General features: G+C 46.8%; 1 protein-coding gene across 2 annotated transcripts in view; it reads left to right on the plus strand.

Annotated features, from left to right (window-relative positions):
- Positions 1 to 19209, plus strand: part of PIGL (phosphatidylinositol glycan anchor biosynthesis class L) — a 679575-nt gene that overhangs the window by 631203 nt on the left and 29163 nt on the right. For both annotated transcript variants that reach the window (XM_050763475.1, XM_050763474.1), the window contains one exon: positions 10346 to 10436. In XM_050763475.1, the coding sequence (XP_050619432.1) occupies positions 10346 to 10436 (91 nt within the window). The remainder of the gene's footprint in view (positions 1 to 10345; positions 10437 to 19209) is intronic.

Genomic DNA, 19209 nt, shown 5'->3' on the forward strand with positions numbered 1-19209 from the left:
CGTCATCTCTCCTTTACTTGGATAAAACCTGGCCGGAAACTTGGCTTCAGTCCTCCATATCCATCTGTTTTAGGCAGACTTAACTCAGCTTTACATCTTTGCAAACTTACCCACGCACATCAGTATCTGAGAAATTTCCATACTCTTTGATTAAAATTGCAATAAAAGTCACAAAGGACCTTGCTTAAAATGAAAGGAAGTTTCTAGGAACTCTAAGCTCAGTAACTTTACGACCATTCCCTGTACAGCTGCAAAGGTCTGGATTTGAAAAGTCACAGGCCGCAAGGGAAGTGCACTAGAATACCTGTCTTTTGTTGGAGCAAATCCATTGCCTGGTTCATGCCTATGTCACATAGGGAGGGAAATGCCAGACTTTTCTTTTTTTAAAAAAAAAGACAGAGTTTCGCTCTTGTTGTCCAGGCTGGAGTGCAGTGGCACGATCTTAGCTCACTGCAACCTCCGCCTCCTGGGTTCAAGCGATTCTCCTGCCTCAGCCTCCCAAGTAACTGGGATTACAGGCGCCCACCACCACGCCTGGCTAATTTTGTATTTTAAGTAGAGATGGGGTTTCTCCTTGTTGGTCAGGCTGGTCTCAAACTCTTGACCTCAGGTGATCCGCCCACCTTGGCCTCCCAAAGTGCTGGGATTACAGGTGTGAGCCACCACACCCAGCCTTCTTTTTTTCTTTGTTTTTTTGGGGGGGTTTTGTTTGTTTGTTTGTTTTTTGAGACTCGCTTTGTTGCCCAGGCTGGAATGCAGTTGCTCACTGCAACATCCGCCTCCTGGGTTCAAGTGATTCTCCTGCCTCAGCCTCCAGAGTAGCTGGGACTACAGGCATGTGCTACTACACCCGGCTAATTATTGTATTTTTACTAGAGATGGGGTTTCAACATGTTAGCCAGGCATGTCTCAAACTCTTGACCTCAAGTGATCCGCCCCCCGCTCCCGGGCCTCCCAAAGTGCTGGGATTACAGGAGTGATCTGTCCTCTCCCCTCCCCTCCCCTCCTCTCCCCTTTCCTCCCCTCCCCTTCCCTTCCCTCTCTTTTGAGACAGGGTCTCATTCTGTTGCCCAGGCTGCAGTGCAGTGGTGTGATTACGGTTCACTGCAGTCTTGATCTCCCAGGCTCAAGTGATCCTTATACCTCAGCCTCCCAAGTAGCTAGGACTACAGGTGCATGCCACTGACCTGGCTAATTTTTATAATTTATTTTTTGTAGAGATGGGATCTCGCTATGTTGCCCAGGCTGGTCTTGAACTCCTGTGCTCAAGTGATCCTCCCATTTTGGCCTCCCAAAGTGCCGAGATGACAGGTGTGAGCCACCATACATGGCCCCCAGATATTCTTTTAAGTGTAAAGCTTGACTGCTCTTTGAGGCTTGACTTATGCTTTCAAATTGGTTTTGAATTACATACAAGTAATTTCCAAGGAGGAGCGTCAGTTAACAAGATAAAATTGTGGTCTTTACCATATGTGCATTCTTTTATATTCTCAGTTGGCCCCATTAGTGCTTGTATAAGTCCACATGTACTAAGTAAATCTCTTTTAACCAGTTCTTTCCAACTGTGGAAAGAAGTAAATTATATGGGGCTGGGCGTGGTGGCTCGTGCCTGTAATCCCAGCACTTTGGGAGCCCAAGGTGGGCAAATCACTTGAGGTCGGAAGTTTGAGAACAGCCTGGCCAATATGGTGAAACCCCATTTTCATTAAAACTACAAAAATTAGTCGGGCGTGGTGGTGGGTGCCTGTAGTCCCAACTACTCAGGAGGCTGAAGAAGGAGAATTGCTTGAACCCAGGAGACAGAGGTTGCAGTGAGCTGAGATGGCACCACTGCACTATAGCCTGGGCAACAGAGCGAGACGCTAGCTCAAAAAAAAAAAAAGAAGAAGAAGAAGAAGTAAATGATATGGATTTTTCAGAGAGCTTACAAGGATAAGAGAATAGGACTTGGCTGGATGCGGTGGCTCATGCCTGTAATCCCAGCACTTTGGGAGGCAGAGGAGGGTGTATCACCTGAGGTCAGGAGTTTGACACCAGCTTGACCAACGTGGTGAAACCCCGTCTCTACAAAAGCACAAAAATTAGCCAGGCATGATGGCGGGTGCTCCATCTCAAAAAAAAAAAAAAGAAGGAAAAGGAAAAAAGAAAATAAGGCTGAGGCAGGAGGATCGCTTGATACCAGGAGTTAAAGACTAGCTGGGCAACATAGCAAGACCCCATGGCTATAAAATTTAAAAAGGATTAAAAAGCAGACAATATTAAAATACCTTAGATTTTTCAAAGTAATGGAGCTCTTTTTTTTTTTTTTTTTTTTTTTTGAAATGGAGCCTTGCTCTGTCACCCAGACTGGAGTACAGTGACATGATCTTGGCTCACTGCAACCTCCACCTCCCAGGTTCAAGCGATTTTCCTGCCTCAGCCTCCCGAGTAGCTGGGATTACAGGCGTGCACCACCATATCTAGCTAATTTTTTGACTTTTAGTAGAGACGTGTTTCACCGTGTTGGCCAGGCTGGTCTCGAATTCCTGATGTCAGGTGATCCACCCACCTCAGCCTCCCAAAGTGCTGGGATTACAGGCATGAGCCAACATCTCGGGCTGGAATGGAGCTCTTGATATAAATTGTACTTATTAGTTTTTCCTTTCAGCCTATAAAATGTACAAATCTCTCTCTTTTTAAAAAAAAAAAAAAAAGCACTCCTTTGATGCTGTACCCCTTGCAAGTTAACACACTTTCCATCTACTCTTCATAGCAGAGTTCTTACAAGAGAGATCCACACATGTGCTTTTCATTTCACCATTGACTCAGAAGTTACATTTATGATTTTATCACAAAGAAGTATTGAGAGAGGCGTACAGAGAGTTATGGATAAGGATGCTCATTACAACCTTTTTACAATACTAAAAAACTGGATACAACCTAAATAACTGATGATAGGGAAGCTTTAAAAAATTATGGCATCTGTAAATGAGAATTTGGCTGTGCTGCAAATAGCAGATGACCCACAGTAACTGAGGTAGGAGGAGGGGTGCTGTCCGGGACCGTGTGATGGCTCACTCCCCAGAGTCCTTGCAGGTTTTCTCCTTTTTCATTACTCTGCTGTGTCTGACTTCATACCTAAGATTACTTCACAGACCAAGAGGGCTTCTCCTGTTCTAGTTATCAGGAAGAGGGACGAGACAAAGAAAACTGGGGCAAATGGCATTCACCAACTGTCTCTTAAGGAAGCATCCAAAAACTGACTTACAACATGTTTATCTAGGGTAGAATTGTTACTCTATTATAGAAGACAGAAACAATACTTGGACCTAGGCCTTGAGCTGATTAGGATTGAACTTTAGGCAAATAACAACTCAGATAGTTGGTCTAAAAGGAGTTTTTTCTACATTTATCTGTTTGAAATTTCCCAGCATTAAATTTTATATTTTCCTATATCAAGGGGAAGGGGTTCTATTAGGATATTTTGCCCTTTTGCCCAGTGTGTACACTTTTTACCCCTAATCTGTTTTATAAAATTGCAATCTTTCAGCCAGGCGCAGTGGCTCATGCCTGTAATGCCAGCACTTTGGGAGGCCGAGGCGGGCGGATCGCGAGGTCAGGAGATCGAGACCATCCTGGCTAACACAGTGAAACCCCATCTCTACTAAAAATACAAAAACAAAATTAGCCGGGCATGGTGGCGGGCACCTGTAGTCCCAGCTACTCGGGAGGCTGAGGCAGGAGAATGGCGTGAACCCGGGAGGCAGAGGTTGCAGTGAGCCGAGATCACACCACTGCACTTCAGCCTGGGCGACAGAGGCAGACTCCATCTCAAAAAAAAAAAAAAAAAAAAAAAGAAAAAGAAAATTGCAATCTTTCAAACATCTTGCTTACATGCATCAGCCCCCAGTAGCTGGTATAATTGCCTTTGGTTCATCCAAATACAGGGTACTTCTATCAAGCAACTGGTGCTTATTAAACCCCCAAACACTCTTCCTTGCATAGGGTAGAAGCACAATTACTCATTGTTTATTTATTTTAAAAACTTGTTCATTTACTTGAGTTGTGCCATGTACCACCTAAGAAATAGAAGAATAAGGAACAGGCCTAGTCTTATATTTTAACTTTAGCTGAAGAGACACACAAAACAACAGAAAATAATAGAATACTATTCGAATCAGGTACGAAGTCGGGTAGTTTGAGCTATAGTTGGTAGAGGAGTTCAGTGAAGGTTTTTAAATACAAGAAAGGTGTGTAGTAAAGAATTTGGCCTTGCTTCTTGGTAAAGGAGGGAAACTGGGTTCTTTAGTGTGTTCTGACAGCCATGTGTCACTACACACTTGTTCATTTGTGTCTTCACCTTTCCTGATGCATTTTAAAGCATGTGTATAGTATGCAGTTTTGCCTAATAAAGTATTTCATAGAAAAAAAAATTTTTTTTTAAAAGAATTTGGCCTTGCCCAATGAGAGATCTGGTCTCTGGCTTTTGGGAGGTTATCTGTGTCATACCTGATAGCCGTGTCTTTGCTCTGTGAGGGAAGCTCGTTTGGAGAAAGGCTCACAGGAACAGGTGTTGCTCCATGCTTTTCTTTCAGTTGGTCCACCTCCTGATAGTGGGTGAGGTCAATCATTTGCTTATGACACAGTCCTAAACTTACGAGTTGGAAGGACTCTCAGGCAGTCATCAGGTGCATCCCAGAATTATTTTATCTTTACTGATGATGCAGCTCCTGCCATGGTCACATGGAAAGCAGGGGAGCTAGAACTCGGGTTCTGTGTCATCCTACCCCATGTTCTCTCTGCCACATCACATTGCCTGCTGGTGACACTGGACCATTGTAATCATGGACAGTACTCTGTCCTTGAGCTTCTGGGGTGAAGTTGGCTATTAACCTTTGCCATGTCTCCCTTCGCTGGCCTTGAATCCTGATTGCCCTGTGGTGCCCCCATGTCCCCCACTACAGTGCTCCCCGCTGCCCTCTATAACCAAGCACATGGTGGGTTATTGCTTTTCCATAAAGTTGGAAAACTCTTAGACAGTGAGAGGCAGGTGGCCAGACTGCTGCTGTCCTTTGAAGGTTTAGGGTCAAGATTGAGCAGCAATTGAAAGTAAGTATCAATTGAACACTTGCTGTGAGTAAGACGTCGCCTCAATCTTACGCCTTTGCTCTTTTCCAATGGAAACTACAGTTTCCAGGCTCCCATGTCCATTGGCTTCTGGAGAGGTTTGACCAGTAGATGGCAATGATGGATGACTAGGAGGTAGCAGAGGGAAGAACAAGGTATTTCCCCCACCCTCCACCCTAAGTGGCATGTCCATCAGCAGGTTGGTATTTTTCCTGACATCAGGCTAGTTCTCCTGACATCTAGTTCCCACCACTGCTCCCCTTCCATGGCTCTGGTGTCCCATCTTAGAGGCGGTGGTGCCCTTCTGTTGTTGCCAGTCTCTGCGTTGTTTCACTGTTTGGCCTCTCAGCTCTTCCCATACAGTGAGTGGGTAAACAGATTTCTGTATTAAATTCCTTCTGAAATACCTGGTGGTCTCTATTTACTTGGCTAGACCTTGACTGATGAATGGCTCATGTAACATCGTCCATCAGGGGACTTATGATAGGTTGGAGAGTAAAGAATTAAATATATGTAGCCTGTAATCCCAGCACTTTGGGAGGCTGAGGTGGGTGGATCATCTGAGGTCAGGAGTTCTAGACCAGGCTGGCCAACATGGTGAAACCCTGTCTCTACTGAAAATACAAAAACTAACCGGGCATGGTGTTGCATGCCTGTAATCCCAGCTACTGATGGGCTGAGGCAGGAGAATCGCTTGAACCCAGGAGGCGGAGGTTGCAGTGAGCTGAGATCATGTCGCTGCACTCCAACCTGGGTGACAGAGCAAGACTCTGTCTCAAAAAAAAATATATATATATATATATGTGTGTGTGTGTGTGTGTATATATGTGTGTGTATATATATATATATGTAAAATACTAGTAAAATAAAATGTAGAGATTCCATACATGTACTAAAAATCACCGAGTTATTAGCTGGGCTTGGTGGCTGACACCTGTAATCTCAGCTACTTGGGAGGCTGAGATGGGAGGATCACTTGAGCCTGGAGGTCAAGGCTCCAGTGAGCTGTGCTTGTACCACCGCATTCTAGCCTGGGTGACAGAGCAAGTATCTGTCTCAAAAAAATAAAATATCAGCCAGGCGTGGTGGCTCACGCCTGTAATCCCAGCACTTTGGGACGCCAAGGTGGGTGGATCACAAGGTCAGGAGTTTGAGACTGGCCTGGCCAATATGGTGAAACCCTGTCTCTACTAAAAATACAAAATTAGCCGGGCATGGTGGCGCACGCCTGTAATCCCAGCTACTTGGGAGACTGAGGCAAGAGAATCACTTGAACCCGGGAGGCAGAGGTTACAGTGAACCAAGATGGTGACATTGCACTCCAGCCTAGGCAACAAGAGTAAAACTCTGTCTCAAAAATAAATAAATAAAATAAAATATTCAGGAGAAAATAAATGAAAAATGAGTAGATTAGTGATCTCCAAACATTTTTATCACACTCCCCTAATGGCAAGAAACAACATTTGAGCTTGCACCTCCATATTTATATACTTATTTACTCAAATTATATACATGTTAACCCCGTTCGTATATGATGCCTTATAAAATAGCTACAAAATATAGATTTAAACAGAAAAACAGGTAAATAGAAGTCCTGGTGATTCATTGCTTTACCTCAGTGAGTCATCTTACACATCTCCTGTGGTGCCTACCCCACTTTGAAATCATCAACCGCAATAGAAGTGGCCGTCAAAGAGCTCTGCAAGGGACTGCAAGAAAGAAGGACTGGGGGCTGGGCGCGGTGGCTCACACCTGTAATCCCAACACTTTGGAAGACCGAGGTGGGTGGATTACAAGGTCAGGAGTTTGAGACCAGCCTGTCCAATATGGTGAAACCCTGTCTCTACTAAAAATACAAAAATTAGCTGGGTATGGTGGCAGGTGTCTGTAGTCCCAGCTACTGGGGAGGCTGAGGCAGGAAAATAACTTGAACCTAGGAGGCAGATGTTGCAGTGAGCTGAGATTGCCCCACTGCACTCCAGCCTGGGCTACAGAGTGAGACTCCATCCCAAAAAAAAAAAAAAAAAAAAAAAAAAAAAAAAGGACTGGGGAGTTCTTTCTTTTTTTTTTTAAAGGGGGGTTTAAATTAGGCTAATGCAGCAATAACAGCCACGATTTTGATGTTTACACATTTCTTTACAGTTCTTGGAGTCTCGCTCCATGGCCCAGGCTGGAGTGCAGTGGCGCAGTCTCAGCTTACTGCAAGCTCCACCTCCCAGGTTCATGCCATTATCCTGCCTCAACCTCCTGAGTAGCTGGGACTACAGGCACCCGCCACCACGCCCAGCTAATTTTTTTTGCATTTTTAGTAGAGACGGGGTTTCACTGTATTAGCCAGGATGGTCTCGATCTCCTGACCTTGTGATCCACCCGCCTCAGCCTCCCAAAGTGCTGGCATTACAGACAGTTCTTAAATGCCTTCTGACCTGTGTTATCTCATTGACCCCTTCAAATAATGAGAAAGGAAGTGAATCAAAATAGGATATAGATTGGGGAAAACTTGAATGCCTGACCAGAGGAGTTTGGACTTAATCATAAAAGTGATGATGCGTTATCAGATGTGTCACATCACAGAGCAGATATTTACAGTTCAAAGTCCCTCCCTAAATGATTGGCCTCACCCACAATGACTGGGTGGAGCCACCGAAAGAAAGGCATGGAGCAACACTTGTTCCTGCATCGCCCCTCAAAAAAGCAGATCCCAGTTCTCTGAAGATAAATGAAAGGCAGCCATGAACTTCCCCCTCTTTGAGGTTTATCTTTCAGCACGTTAGAACCTCAGAACAACAGAGAATTAGTAGGCTTAGCCAACTATCCTCCTATCCTTTCTCTCGTGTGCTAACGTTCCATATACTATTACTGGTGTATTCTCTCTCCAAAATGATGCCTTGGTACATTTATGTGGACCTCTCAGCCGGGAGTATGTATGTAGCTGTTGTCACTCCAAGACATTTTCTCTGTGCCCTGTGTCTATTTCTCCTTCAGCTGCCTGAGCTCAGGGGGTTATGTTTTACACATCATATTCAGCTCCATATCCAGGAAGCAAAACTGGACTTTGTCCTGATCCCACTTTATCCCTTTCTCCCAATCCTGTCCCCCACCTGCTGAGCTGCCCGTCCTGCTCACTGCAGGAGCACTATGAGAACCACCTGGAGTGGCCGACGGGATAGGGCTTTGAAAAGTACAAAGCTGCCCTCTGCAGTAAACACCCTAAAGAAGAGGTCCTCAACCCCCAGGCTTCAGACCAGTACACGTCCCTGGCCTGTTAGGAACCAGGCAGCACAGCAGGAGGTGAGTGGCGGGCAAGCAAGCATTACTGCCCCAACTCTGCCTCCTGTCAGATCAGTGGTGGAATTAGATTCTCATAGGAGTGCAAACGCTATTTTGAACTCCACATGCGAGGGATCTAGGTTGCACACCCCTATGAGAATCTAATGCCTCCCACCCCTGTCCGTGGAAAAAGTATCTTCCATGAAACTGGTCCCTGGTGCCAAAAAGGTTGGGGACCACTGCCATAAGTGGTTGGTAAATGAACCAGCTGAAGCAAAGGAAATAATGACACTATTTATTGCTGAGGCTCATGTCATTTTTGTGCTGAAAAACCTCCTGTGACTCTCCTTTGCCCAAAGTTCGAAAGGGGGCCAGTTAATGACCTTTGTCCATAGGGAAGTGATAACAACCTGCCTGGTAGGGAGCAGAGCCCATGTCCTCTCAGCAGCATTATGGGTGTTGCTGTAGGACCTGACCAAAAGAGAGATAGGTATCAGTTTATAAGATTATTAATAATATTTTCAAAAAAGGGGGCCAAAGTAGGCCTTGGTCTCATATCAGGTGACACCATAGATCAAAGCACAAAAAAGAGATAGGAAGGATTTCAGCAGGTTGGAGAAGGAGATAGATAGGCCTGTGGTGTGGCCAGGTGGAGACACAGATAAGTTGCAGTTTATTCTGGTAAAGACTTTTGTACCTAACATGCAGCAAGCCCCAGTCCTGATGGAGGGGGGATGTAGCCAGCTCCCTACTGCTAAAGCATTTTGGCTTTGCAGGCAAAACCTGCATTCAAAATCTAACTCTAACAGTCTTGCAAACAAGCTACTTAACTTCATTGATAAAGGCTCTGTCAAAGGCCAGGCATGATGGTTCACACCTCTAATCCCAGCACTTTGGGAGGCTGAGGCAGGCAGATCACCTGAGGTCAGAAGTTCAAGACTAGTCTAGCCAACATGGTGAAACTTCATCTCTACTAAAAATACAAAAAAGTAGCTGGGTGTGGTGACGGGCACCTGTAATCCCAGCTACTTGGGAGGCTGAGTAGGAGAACTGTTGGAACCCAGGAGGTGGAGGTTACAGTGAGCTAAGATCACGCCACTACATTGCAGCCTGGGCAACAGAGCAGGACTCAGTCTCAGGGAAAAAAAAAAAAAAATTAGCCAGGTGTGGTGGTATATGCCTGTAATCCCAGCTACTCGGGAGACTGAGGTGGGAGAATTTCTTGAACCCAGGAGGCGGAGGTTGCAGTGAGCCACTGTACTCCAGCCTAGGTGACGGAGCAGTAATTCTAGCACTTCGGGAGGCCGAGGTTGGGCCGATCACCTGAGGTCAGGAGTTCGAGACCAGGCTGGCCAACATGGTGAAACCCCGTCTCTACTAAAAATACAAAAATTAGCCGGGCGTGGTGGTGGGTGCCTGCAATCCCAGCTACTCAGGAGGCTGAGGCAGGAGAATCGCTTGAACCCAGGAGGCAAAGATTGTAGTGAACCGAGATCTCACCACTGTACTCCAGCCTGGGTGACAGAGGGAGACTCCATCTCAAAAAAAAAAAACTCCATCAAAAGGTGTTCATGAGGTTAATGAAATAACATATCTTTGTACTTTTTATTAAAGTACTGTTACTATTATTCTCATAAAGTGCATATCATCATGCCTTGTGCTCAAGTTCATTTTTAACACATTTGTCTCCCCAACTTGTAAACAGAGCCTTATCTCGTTGATATTGTTTCTTCCCCTCAGCAATAAGCATAAAGCTCCAAAAGTGTGTTGTGTGGAATTGTGCATTAATTTCTAGTTGTCTCATGTTTGTGAATTTCACCTTAACTGAAATCTGAGGAAGCTTAAGGGCAGGGACCCCTTACCCCCAATGTAATTATCACAAAACCGGGCATGCACCTACTTACTGGAGCTTAGGGAGAAGGTTGCGCCTGATTAGAAAATGTGTTCAAGTTGTGCTTCTCCCTTGTAGGGATTTCCCAGATGACCCAGGTGTGCAGTGGGACACAGAGCATGTGGCCAGCGTCCTCCTCCAGCACATAGAAGTGAATGGCATCAATCTGGTAAGGGGACAGCTCCCTGAATGGAAAGCCTGAGGTCTTGGTCCCATTCACACCAGGTGGTTTCTGTAATTTTTCCTGTGGCTGCCCTCCCACTTCCAGTCCTTCTCCAGGGCCACTCTCTAAGGAGGCCAGAACTTCCAATGCTCACTGTTAAACCTACTGAGGAACAAACATGCCTTTTGATATATTTACTATCTTTTGTGAGACTGAATAACTAAATTATCAATGCTCAGATAGAGGCAGAAGTTTTTTCTAAACTGTGCCCCTTAACACCCTCAAGCCCCTGCGTTTGTCCTGACACCTAAAAACTCAGGTCTCCCATAGCCTGCCCAATGATTCTCATTTATACAGAACTTCACCTCACTGTTTACCAAGCATTTTCACAGAATATCATCTTAACTTTAAAAGTAAACTTTGCGGCTGGATGCGGTGGCTCATGCCTGTAATCCCAGCACATTGGTAGGCCGAGTTGGACAGATCACCTAAGTCGGGAGTTCCAGACCAGCCTGGCCAGCATGGTGAAACCCCGTCTCTATTAAAAATACAAAAATTAGCCGGGTGTGGTTGTGTGTGCCTGTATCGCAGCTACTTGGGAGGCTGAGGCTCGAGAATCACTTGAACTTGGGAGGCAGAGGTTGCAGTGCGCAAAGATTCTGTTACTGCACTCCATCCTGGGCGGCAGAGCAAGACTCTGTCTCAGAAATTCAAAAAAAAAGTAGGGCCAGGCGCGGTGGCTCAAGCCTGTAATCCCAGCACTTTGGGAGGCCGAGACGGGCGTATCACGAGGTCAGGAGATCAAGACCATCCTGGCTAACACAGTGAAACCCCATGTCTACTAAAAATAATACAAAAAACTAGCCGGGCGAGGTGGCGGCGCCTGTAGTCCCAGCTACTCGGGAGGCTGAGGCAGGAGAATGGCGTAAACCCAGGAAGTGGAGCTTGCAGTGAGCTGAGATCCGGCCACTGCACTCCAGCCTGGGTGACAGAGCGAGACTCCGTCTCAAAAAAAAAAAAAAAAGTAAAATTCTCAGTTTACGTTGAAGAAACAGGTTTTGCAGAGGCCAAGCAGCTTGTCCAAGGTAAGCAAGTGGTGGTGAAGCTAGGATTTTTAAGCGTTGATTTCTTCATTCCAAAAAAACCATGAGAATGCATTTATACCCACTAAGGAAGAAAATTTTACATGCAATTAGAGCAATAGCAGAGATTCGTATTTACTGCAAAGGTGGACAAGCCAAGCAACACCAGTCTCAGCTCTTCTAGGATCAGCAGGACTGCTTAGCCCATAGTCAATTTTAAAGCTGCCAAGGAGGCTTACTGTCTACCACTCAAAAAATATATAGTAATCCTTCATGAGATAATACCTAAAATTCCACATTTAAAGCCTCACTCATTTGGCTTGAGTTTTGATTAAGTTCTCATTAAACATGAATCCTGCTGGCAGAGAAACATATTAGGCTTTTTTTTTTTTTTTTTTTTAGGCACAGGTTGTCCCTCTGTTGCCCAAGCTGGAGTGCAGTGGCTGCCTCAGCCTCCCAAGTAGCTAGGACTATAGGCACATACCATCATGTCCAGGTAAATTTTTTTTTTCTTTTTTTCTTTTTTTTTCCTGAAATGGAGTCTCCCTCTATCGCCCAGGCTGGAGTGCAGTGGCGGGATCTTGGCTCACTGCAACCTCCGCCTCCTGGGTTCAAGTGATTCTCCTGCCTCAGCCTCCCGAGTAGCTGGAACTACAGGTGAGTTCCACCACGCCAGGCTAATTTTTGTTTTTTGTTTTTTGTTTTTTGTTTTTTTTTGAGACGGAGTCTCGCTCTGTCTCCCAGGCTGGAGTGCAGTGACCGGATCTCAGCTCACTGCAAGCTCCGCCTCCCGGGTTTAATGCCATTCTCCTGCCTCCCTCCTGAGTAGCTGGGACTACAGGCGCCTGCCACCTCGCCCGGCTCGTTTTTTGTATTTTTTAGTAGAGACGGGGTTTCACTGTGTTAGCCAGGATGGTCTCAATCTCCTGACGTTGTGATCCACCCGTCTTGGCCTCCCAAAGTGCTGGGATTACAGGCTTGAGCCACCGCGCCCGGCAATTTTTGTATTTTTAGTAGAGATGGAGTTTCACCATGTTGGTCAGGCTGGTCTCAAACTCCTGACCTCATGATCCACCCACCTCGGTCTCCCAAGTGCTGGGATTACAGGCGTGAGCCACCACACCCAGCCAATTTTTATTTTTTTTTTTTTTTTTTGAGATACAGTCTTGCTCTGTCGCCCAGGCTGGAGTGCAGTCGCACGATCTCCACTCACTGCAAGTTCCACCTCCTGGGATCACACCATTCTCCTGCCTCAGCCTCCCGAGTAGCTGGGACTACAGGCGCCTGCCACCACGCCCGGCTAATTTTTTGTATTTTTAATAGGGAAGGGGTTTCCCTATATTAGCCAGGATGGTCTCGATCTCCTGACCTCATGATCCACCCACCTTGGCCTCCCAAAGTGCTGAGATTACAGGCATCAGCCACCATGCCCGGCCTAAATTTTTTTTTTAGTTACAGGATCTTGCTATGTTGGCCAGGCTGGTCTCCATCTCTTGGGCTCAAGCTATCCTCCCTCACTGGCCTCCCAAAGCACTGGGATTACAGGTGTGAGCCACTGCACCAGGTCCTGAGAGCAGATTTTCATTGATATATTGATTGAACTGTTTTTGTTTTCTAATGACAGAAATACAACTGAAATTTAGTACACACAGGCCAAAACAGGCACTTAACTGACTCACCCTGAGTCACATAAAGGCTGAGCTACAGATGGGCCTCAGATACCCCGACCCTACCAGGACTCATCTCCATCTTGCTCTGCATGTTGGCTTTATTCCTTTTCCTGGCTGGAAAAATGGTCACTGGCAGCTTGCAGGCCCCACAATCTTGCTTACCCTTCCCAGAGGGTCTGAGCATGAAAGCAGTAGTGTTAGATCCATGGGCTTAGGAATAATGCCCAGCTGTGCTGACTGGGGCTTGCCTTGGTTCTCTTACTCCTCCTCTTCAGCCCACACAGTTGGAACTTCTCAGAGCCTCCACAGCCTAGATATGTAGACAGGGCTGAGGTTGGAAGTTGTCAGGGCCAGCCTGAAGTACCCCCTGGCACCTCATTTTCTATGCTAGTGGCTTCCCAGTCCCTAAATACTCTCTGTCCTCCCCTACTTCAGTGCACGAGAACTACTGGTCTTCAAGTTGCTCCTGCTGTAGGATACTCTCATCTTTTTTTTTTCCTGTGAGACGGAGTTTCACTCTGTCTCCGTACTGGAGTGCAGTGGCGTGACCTCAGCTCACTGCAACCTCTGACTCCCCAGTTCAAGCGATTCTCCTGCCTCAGCCTCCCGAGTAGCTTGGACTACAGGTGTGCGCCACCATGCCCAGATAATTTTTTTTTTTTTTGGTAGAGATGGGGTTTCACAGTCTCTCAAAGTGCTGGGATTACAGGCGTGAGCCACTGCGCCCAGCCTACTAACAAATTTCTTGTGACACACTTGCTATTAATAAGGAAACTCAAGTTTACAGTACAGTTGAGAATGATTTCTCTGGCCTGCACTTAGTGCCATAGTAGAAGTATAAGATCATGCTAACACCGTGGCCAGTGTAGCTATAACTGGCCATCATTCGAGCTGAGCATGGGTTTCCATTCAGCCCAGAAGTTTCAACTGCACACAAGAGATGGTGGAACAGCAACACAGAAGCACAGACAGAGGTGTGGAGCACAGACTAAGCCACGGGGAGAGAGTTTCTCACCTGGGCTGAACCAGGATGAGAGCATAAGCTCTCCATCATCATCCAAAGCAAAACTGACTCTGCAGCCATCAATGCAGGAAACTGGGTTCTGTCTGGCCTCAGCTCTATAGTACTGCAGGAACATCACAAAGACCACAAGGAATAGCAGACAGGACAGAGCTTTGAAAAGTACAAAGGTGGCTGGGTGTGGTGGCTCACGCCTATAATCCTAGCACTTTGGGAGGCTGAGGTGGGAGGATCACTTGAGGCCAGGAGTTTATGACCAGCCTGGGCAATATAGCAAGACTCCATCTCTATTTTTAAATAAAATGAAATAAAATAAATGTTAAAAAGAAAAGTACAAAGCTACCATCCTTGGAAAGCAGCCTAGGGGGGTAGTAATGTCCTCTCTGGGTGTCAAGCAGGCTAGGTCCTGGGCCTCAACCCCTCTACCTCAACTTTCATCCAATATTTATTGAGTACTCAATATGGGACATTCACTATCAGTGGTGAACTGGCAATACAACAGTGAGCCAGAAGCACTTAGTCCTTGCTCCCATAGAGCAGGATGTGTCGGTGCGGCACTATTGCACATTTGAGACTGGAGAATTTGTTGTGGGGGTTGGCCTTGTGAATTGAAGGATGTTTAGCTGCATCCCTGGCCACTACCCACTAGATGTCAGTAGCAATCCCCCTCCTCAGTTGTCACAATCGAAACGTCTCTAGGCTGCATGCAATGGCTCACACCTGTAATTCCAACACTTTCAGAGGCTCAGGCAGGGGGTAGATCGCTTGAGACCAGCCTGGACAACACAGTGAGACCCTGCCTTTACAAAAAAATTTAAAAATTAGCTAGGTGTGGTAGCACACACTTATAGTCCCAGCTACTCAGAAGGCTGAGGCTGAGGTGGAAGAATCACTTGAGCCTGGGAGGTTGAGGCTGCAGTGAGCATGATCACGTCACTGCACTCCAGCCTAGGTGACAGAATGAGACCCTGTCTCAAAACAAAACAAAAAAACAAAAACCAGCTGGGCGCAGTGGCTCACGCCTGTAATCCCAGCACTTAGGGAGGCCGAGGCAGGCGGATCACGACATCAGGAGATCGAGACCATCCTGGCTAATGCAGTGAAACCCCGTCTCTACTAAAAACACAAAAAATTAGCCGGGCATGGTGGCAGGCGCCTGTAGTCCCAGCTACTTGGGAGGCTGAGGCAGGAGAATTGCGTGAACCCGGGAGGCAGAGCTTGCAGTGAGCTGAGATCGTGCCACTGCACTACTCCAGCCTGGGCAACAGAGCAAGACTGTGACTCAAAAAAAAACCAAAAACCTCCAAAAGTTACCAAATGAGCCCGGGGCAAAACTACCCTAGGTGAGAACCAGTGTCTTAGAAACCAGAGCAGCCCCATAGTTACCTATTTTTTGGGATCTGGGTAAGATTTTATTTGAACAAATACTTTTGCACTTTAGGAAAAAATAACAGTGGATGGAGTTTTGTAAAGAATGACAGGTGACATTGTCATGTACAAATTTGCAAAGTTCAGAGAACTGAACATAATTTAGCTTAGCCCTACTTGCAACAGAAAGGGAGAAACTGCAAGGTACAGGATGAGAGAAAAAGCAAAGACTGGAGAATTTCAAAAGTGATGGAGCTGAATTTCATGGGACCCCAAATCCACTAACCAAGGGACTCCCCTCCAGCACCCTTCTGATATTCATCCAGCCAGTGTGCTAGCCAGCTCCATCTGATGGCAACAGACTGGGAGTTGAGTTATTCTAGGGTTTTCTGCTGTACAGTTTTCGTTTTTGTAGCAAGATGAGGTTCTTGTTCTTGTCGCCTAGGCTGGAATGCGTGGTGCTATCATAGCCCACTATAACATCAAACTCCTAGGCTCAAATGACCCTCCTGCCTCAACCTCCTGAGTAGCTGGGGCTACAGGTGCACGCCAGAATGCCCAGCTAATTTTGTTGTTGTTGTTGTTGTTGTTTTTGAGGCAGAGTCTTGCTCTGTCACCCAGGCTGGACTGCAGTGGCGCCATCTCGGCTCACTGCAATCTCTGCCTCCCGGATTCACGCCATTCTCCTGCCTCAGCCTCCCGAGTAGCTGGGACTACAGGCACCTGCCACCATGTCCGGCTAATTTTTTGTATTTTTAGTAGATACGGGGTTTCACCATGTTAGCCAGGATGGTCTCGATCTCCTGACCTCGTTATCCACCTGCCTCGGCCTCCCAACGTGCCGGGATTACAGGCGTGAGCCACCGGCGCCCGGCCTGTTGTTGTTTTTTGAGACAGAGTCTCACTCTGTCGCCAGGCTGGAGTGCAGTGGTGTGATCTCAGCTCACTACTAACCTCTGCCTCCCGGGTTCAAGTGAATCTCCTGCCTCAGCCTCCTGAGTAGCAGGGACTACAGAAGCACGCCATCGTGCCTGGCTAGTTTTTTTGTATTTTTAGTAGAGACAGGGTTTCACCAACCTGGCCAGGCTGATCTTGAACTCCTGACCTCATCTCCCACCCACCTCGGCCCTCCAAAATGCTGGGATTACGGGCGTGAGCCATCGTGCCCGGCCTCACTGTACAGTTTTTTGTTTTTTTTTGTTTGTTTGTTTTTTGTTTTTTTTTGAGACGGAGTTTCGCTCTGTCGCCCAGGTTGGAGTGCAGTGGAACGATCTCAGCTCACTGCAAGCTCCGCCTCCCGGGTTCCCACCATTCTCCTGCCTCAGCCTCCCGAGTAGCTGGGACTACAGGCGCCCACCACCTCGCCCGGCTAGTTTTTTCTATGTTTTAGTAGAGACGGGGTTTCACCGTGTTAGCCAGGATGGTCTCGATCTCCTGACCTTGTGATCCGCCCGTCTCGGCCTCCCAAAGTGCTGGGATTACAGGCTTGAGCCACCGCGCTCGGCCTCGCTGTACAGTTTTTAAAGACTATCTTCACCTCAACCCAGCGAGGAAAGTAGAGCTGGCATTACTTTTCCTGATCTTATACATGAGGAAAACCAAGACATTCCGTGTTGAAATAACTTCCAGTACTAAAGTTTTCCGACTTACCCAAGGTGCTGTGATTAACTAGAGTTAGAGATAAAAGTAGACTTTGATCTCCCCCAACCACCACCCCACCACCCACCTTGTACTGCATGGAAGGGTGAGATCAGAACCATGTATCTAAGTTATATGTTTAGCTCTTTTTTTTTTTTGAGATGGAGTTTCCCTCTTGTTGGCCATGTTGCAGTGCAATGGCGCAATCTTGTCTCACTGCAACCTCTGACTCCTAGGTTCAAGTGATTCTCCTGCCTCAGCCTCCCGAGTAGCTGGGATTACAGGCATGCGCCACCAGGCCCAGCTAATTTTGTATTTTTAGTAGAGACGGGGTTTCTCCATGTTGGTCAGGCTCGTCTTGAACTCCCGACCTCAGGTGATCTGCCTGCCTCTGCCTCCCAAAGTGCTGGGATTACGGGCGTGAGCCACCGCACCCGGCCGGCTTTTGAACTATATCAACCCTGAAGGGGTGAGATTCTTAGAATGACAGTTCAGAGACGGCCAGGAGAGTAGGGGAGATGGAAACACATGCTACTAATAGTAAGACTCAGCTTCGATTGCCCAGCCCTGGGAAAGCCTTTCTCTTCAGGGCACTTGATCCCATGGAAACTTGGCAGTTGGAGCTTTAAAAGGAAAGGGAGAGGGAAATGAAAGAGAGAGGGTTCTGTCAGGGAGCTGCTCGGTTTTAACAAAAGGGGCCATTCCCATGGCACAAGCACAACCCTTCTCTCTGTTATCAGGAGACCATGTTGAGATCACCCTGAATTCACCTAAAGTGATGCTGACTCTTCATGATGTTCCCAATGATTCCTGAATCTCATGATGCCCAGAAGCCGGTCTCCCCATGGCCATGGCACTCTCAGAGGATGTTTGGTGACTGGACCTTGTGTTCTGTGGTTGTTTCCACTGTCTCCACCTCTTAGATTTGGTCCTCTTGCTAGGCCATAGGGTGTGGGCCTGACCCAGTGCAGTAAAGTCCAGGGCACCTTGGCCTAGGTGCTAACTCCTTCAAAGTTTCTGCTTTATTTCCACAGCTGCGCGTTTCCAGCCTGCACCGTGCATGCTGGGTGGGAGAGGGCAGCTTGAATGCAATAACTGCACCTAGCACAGTTGTCAAGACTCTTTCTTTACTACCATGAAGGAAACCACATTTAAAAATGTGTCCCCTTATGTATCCTCTGGGCATTACATATAGTTCTGTCATCAAAGGTAAGAATGATTTTGACCCCAGTGCCTGGTACAGAGTAAGTGCTCAGTAATGTCAGTTAGCTATTATTACAGCTATTACCACAACCTCTAAAAAGAAATGCTCGGCTGGGCACAATATCTTATGCCTGTAATCCCAGCACTTTAGGAGGCCAAAACAGGAGGATCATTTGACCCCTGGGTTTGAGACCAGCCTGGGCAATGTGGCGAGACCTTGTCTTTACAAAAAGAAAATTTTTTAATTAGCTGGGCCTGGTGGCATGTGCCTATAGTCTCAGCTACTTGGGAGAGGAAGACAGGAGGATCACTTGAGCCCAGGAGTTCAAAGTTACAGTGAGCCATGATCACACCATTCCAGCCTGGGCGACAGAGGAAGACCTTGTCTCTAAAAAATAAAACAAAAACAAAAACAAAGAAACCCTGGATGCAGTGGCTCACGCCTGTAATCCCAGCATTTTGGGAGGCTGAAGCAGGCAGATTGCTTGAGCCCAGGAGTTCAAGACCAACCTCAGTAACATAATGAGACCTTGTCTCTACTAAAAATTTAGAAAATTAGCCAGGCATGGTGGCATGCCCCTGTAGTCCCAGCTACTTAGGAGGATGAGGTGGGAGGACTGCATGAGCCCAGGAGGTCAAGGCTGCAGTGAGCTATGATCATGCCACTGTACTACAGCCTGGGAGGCAGAGCAGGAACACTTAACCATCTCATAGATAATTAGATTAGTCTTCTTCCAGGGACCTAAAGAGGAAAGTAATAAAGTGAACATAAAAGCAGTTTGAAAAGTAAGTGACAG

This window comes from Macaca thibetana, chromosome 16 (genome assembly GCF_024542745.1).
Source record: "Macaca thibetana thibetana isolate TM-01 chromosome 16, ASM2454274v1, whole genome shotgun sequence".
Lineage (NCBI taxonomy): Eukaryota > Metazoa > Chordata > Mammalia > Primates > Cercopithecidae > Macaca > Macaca thibetana.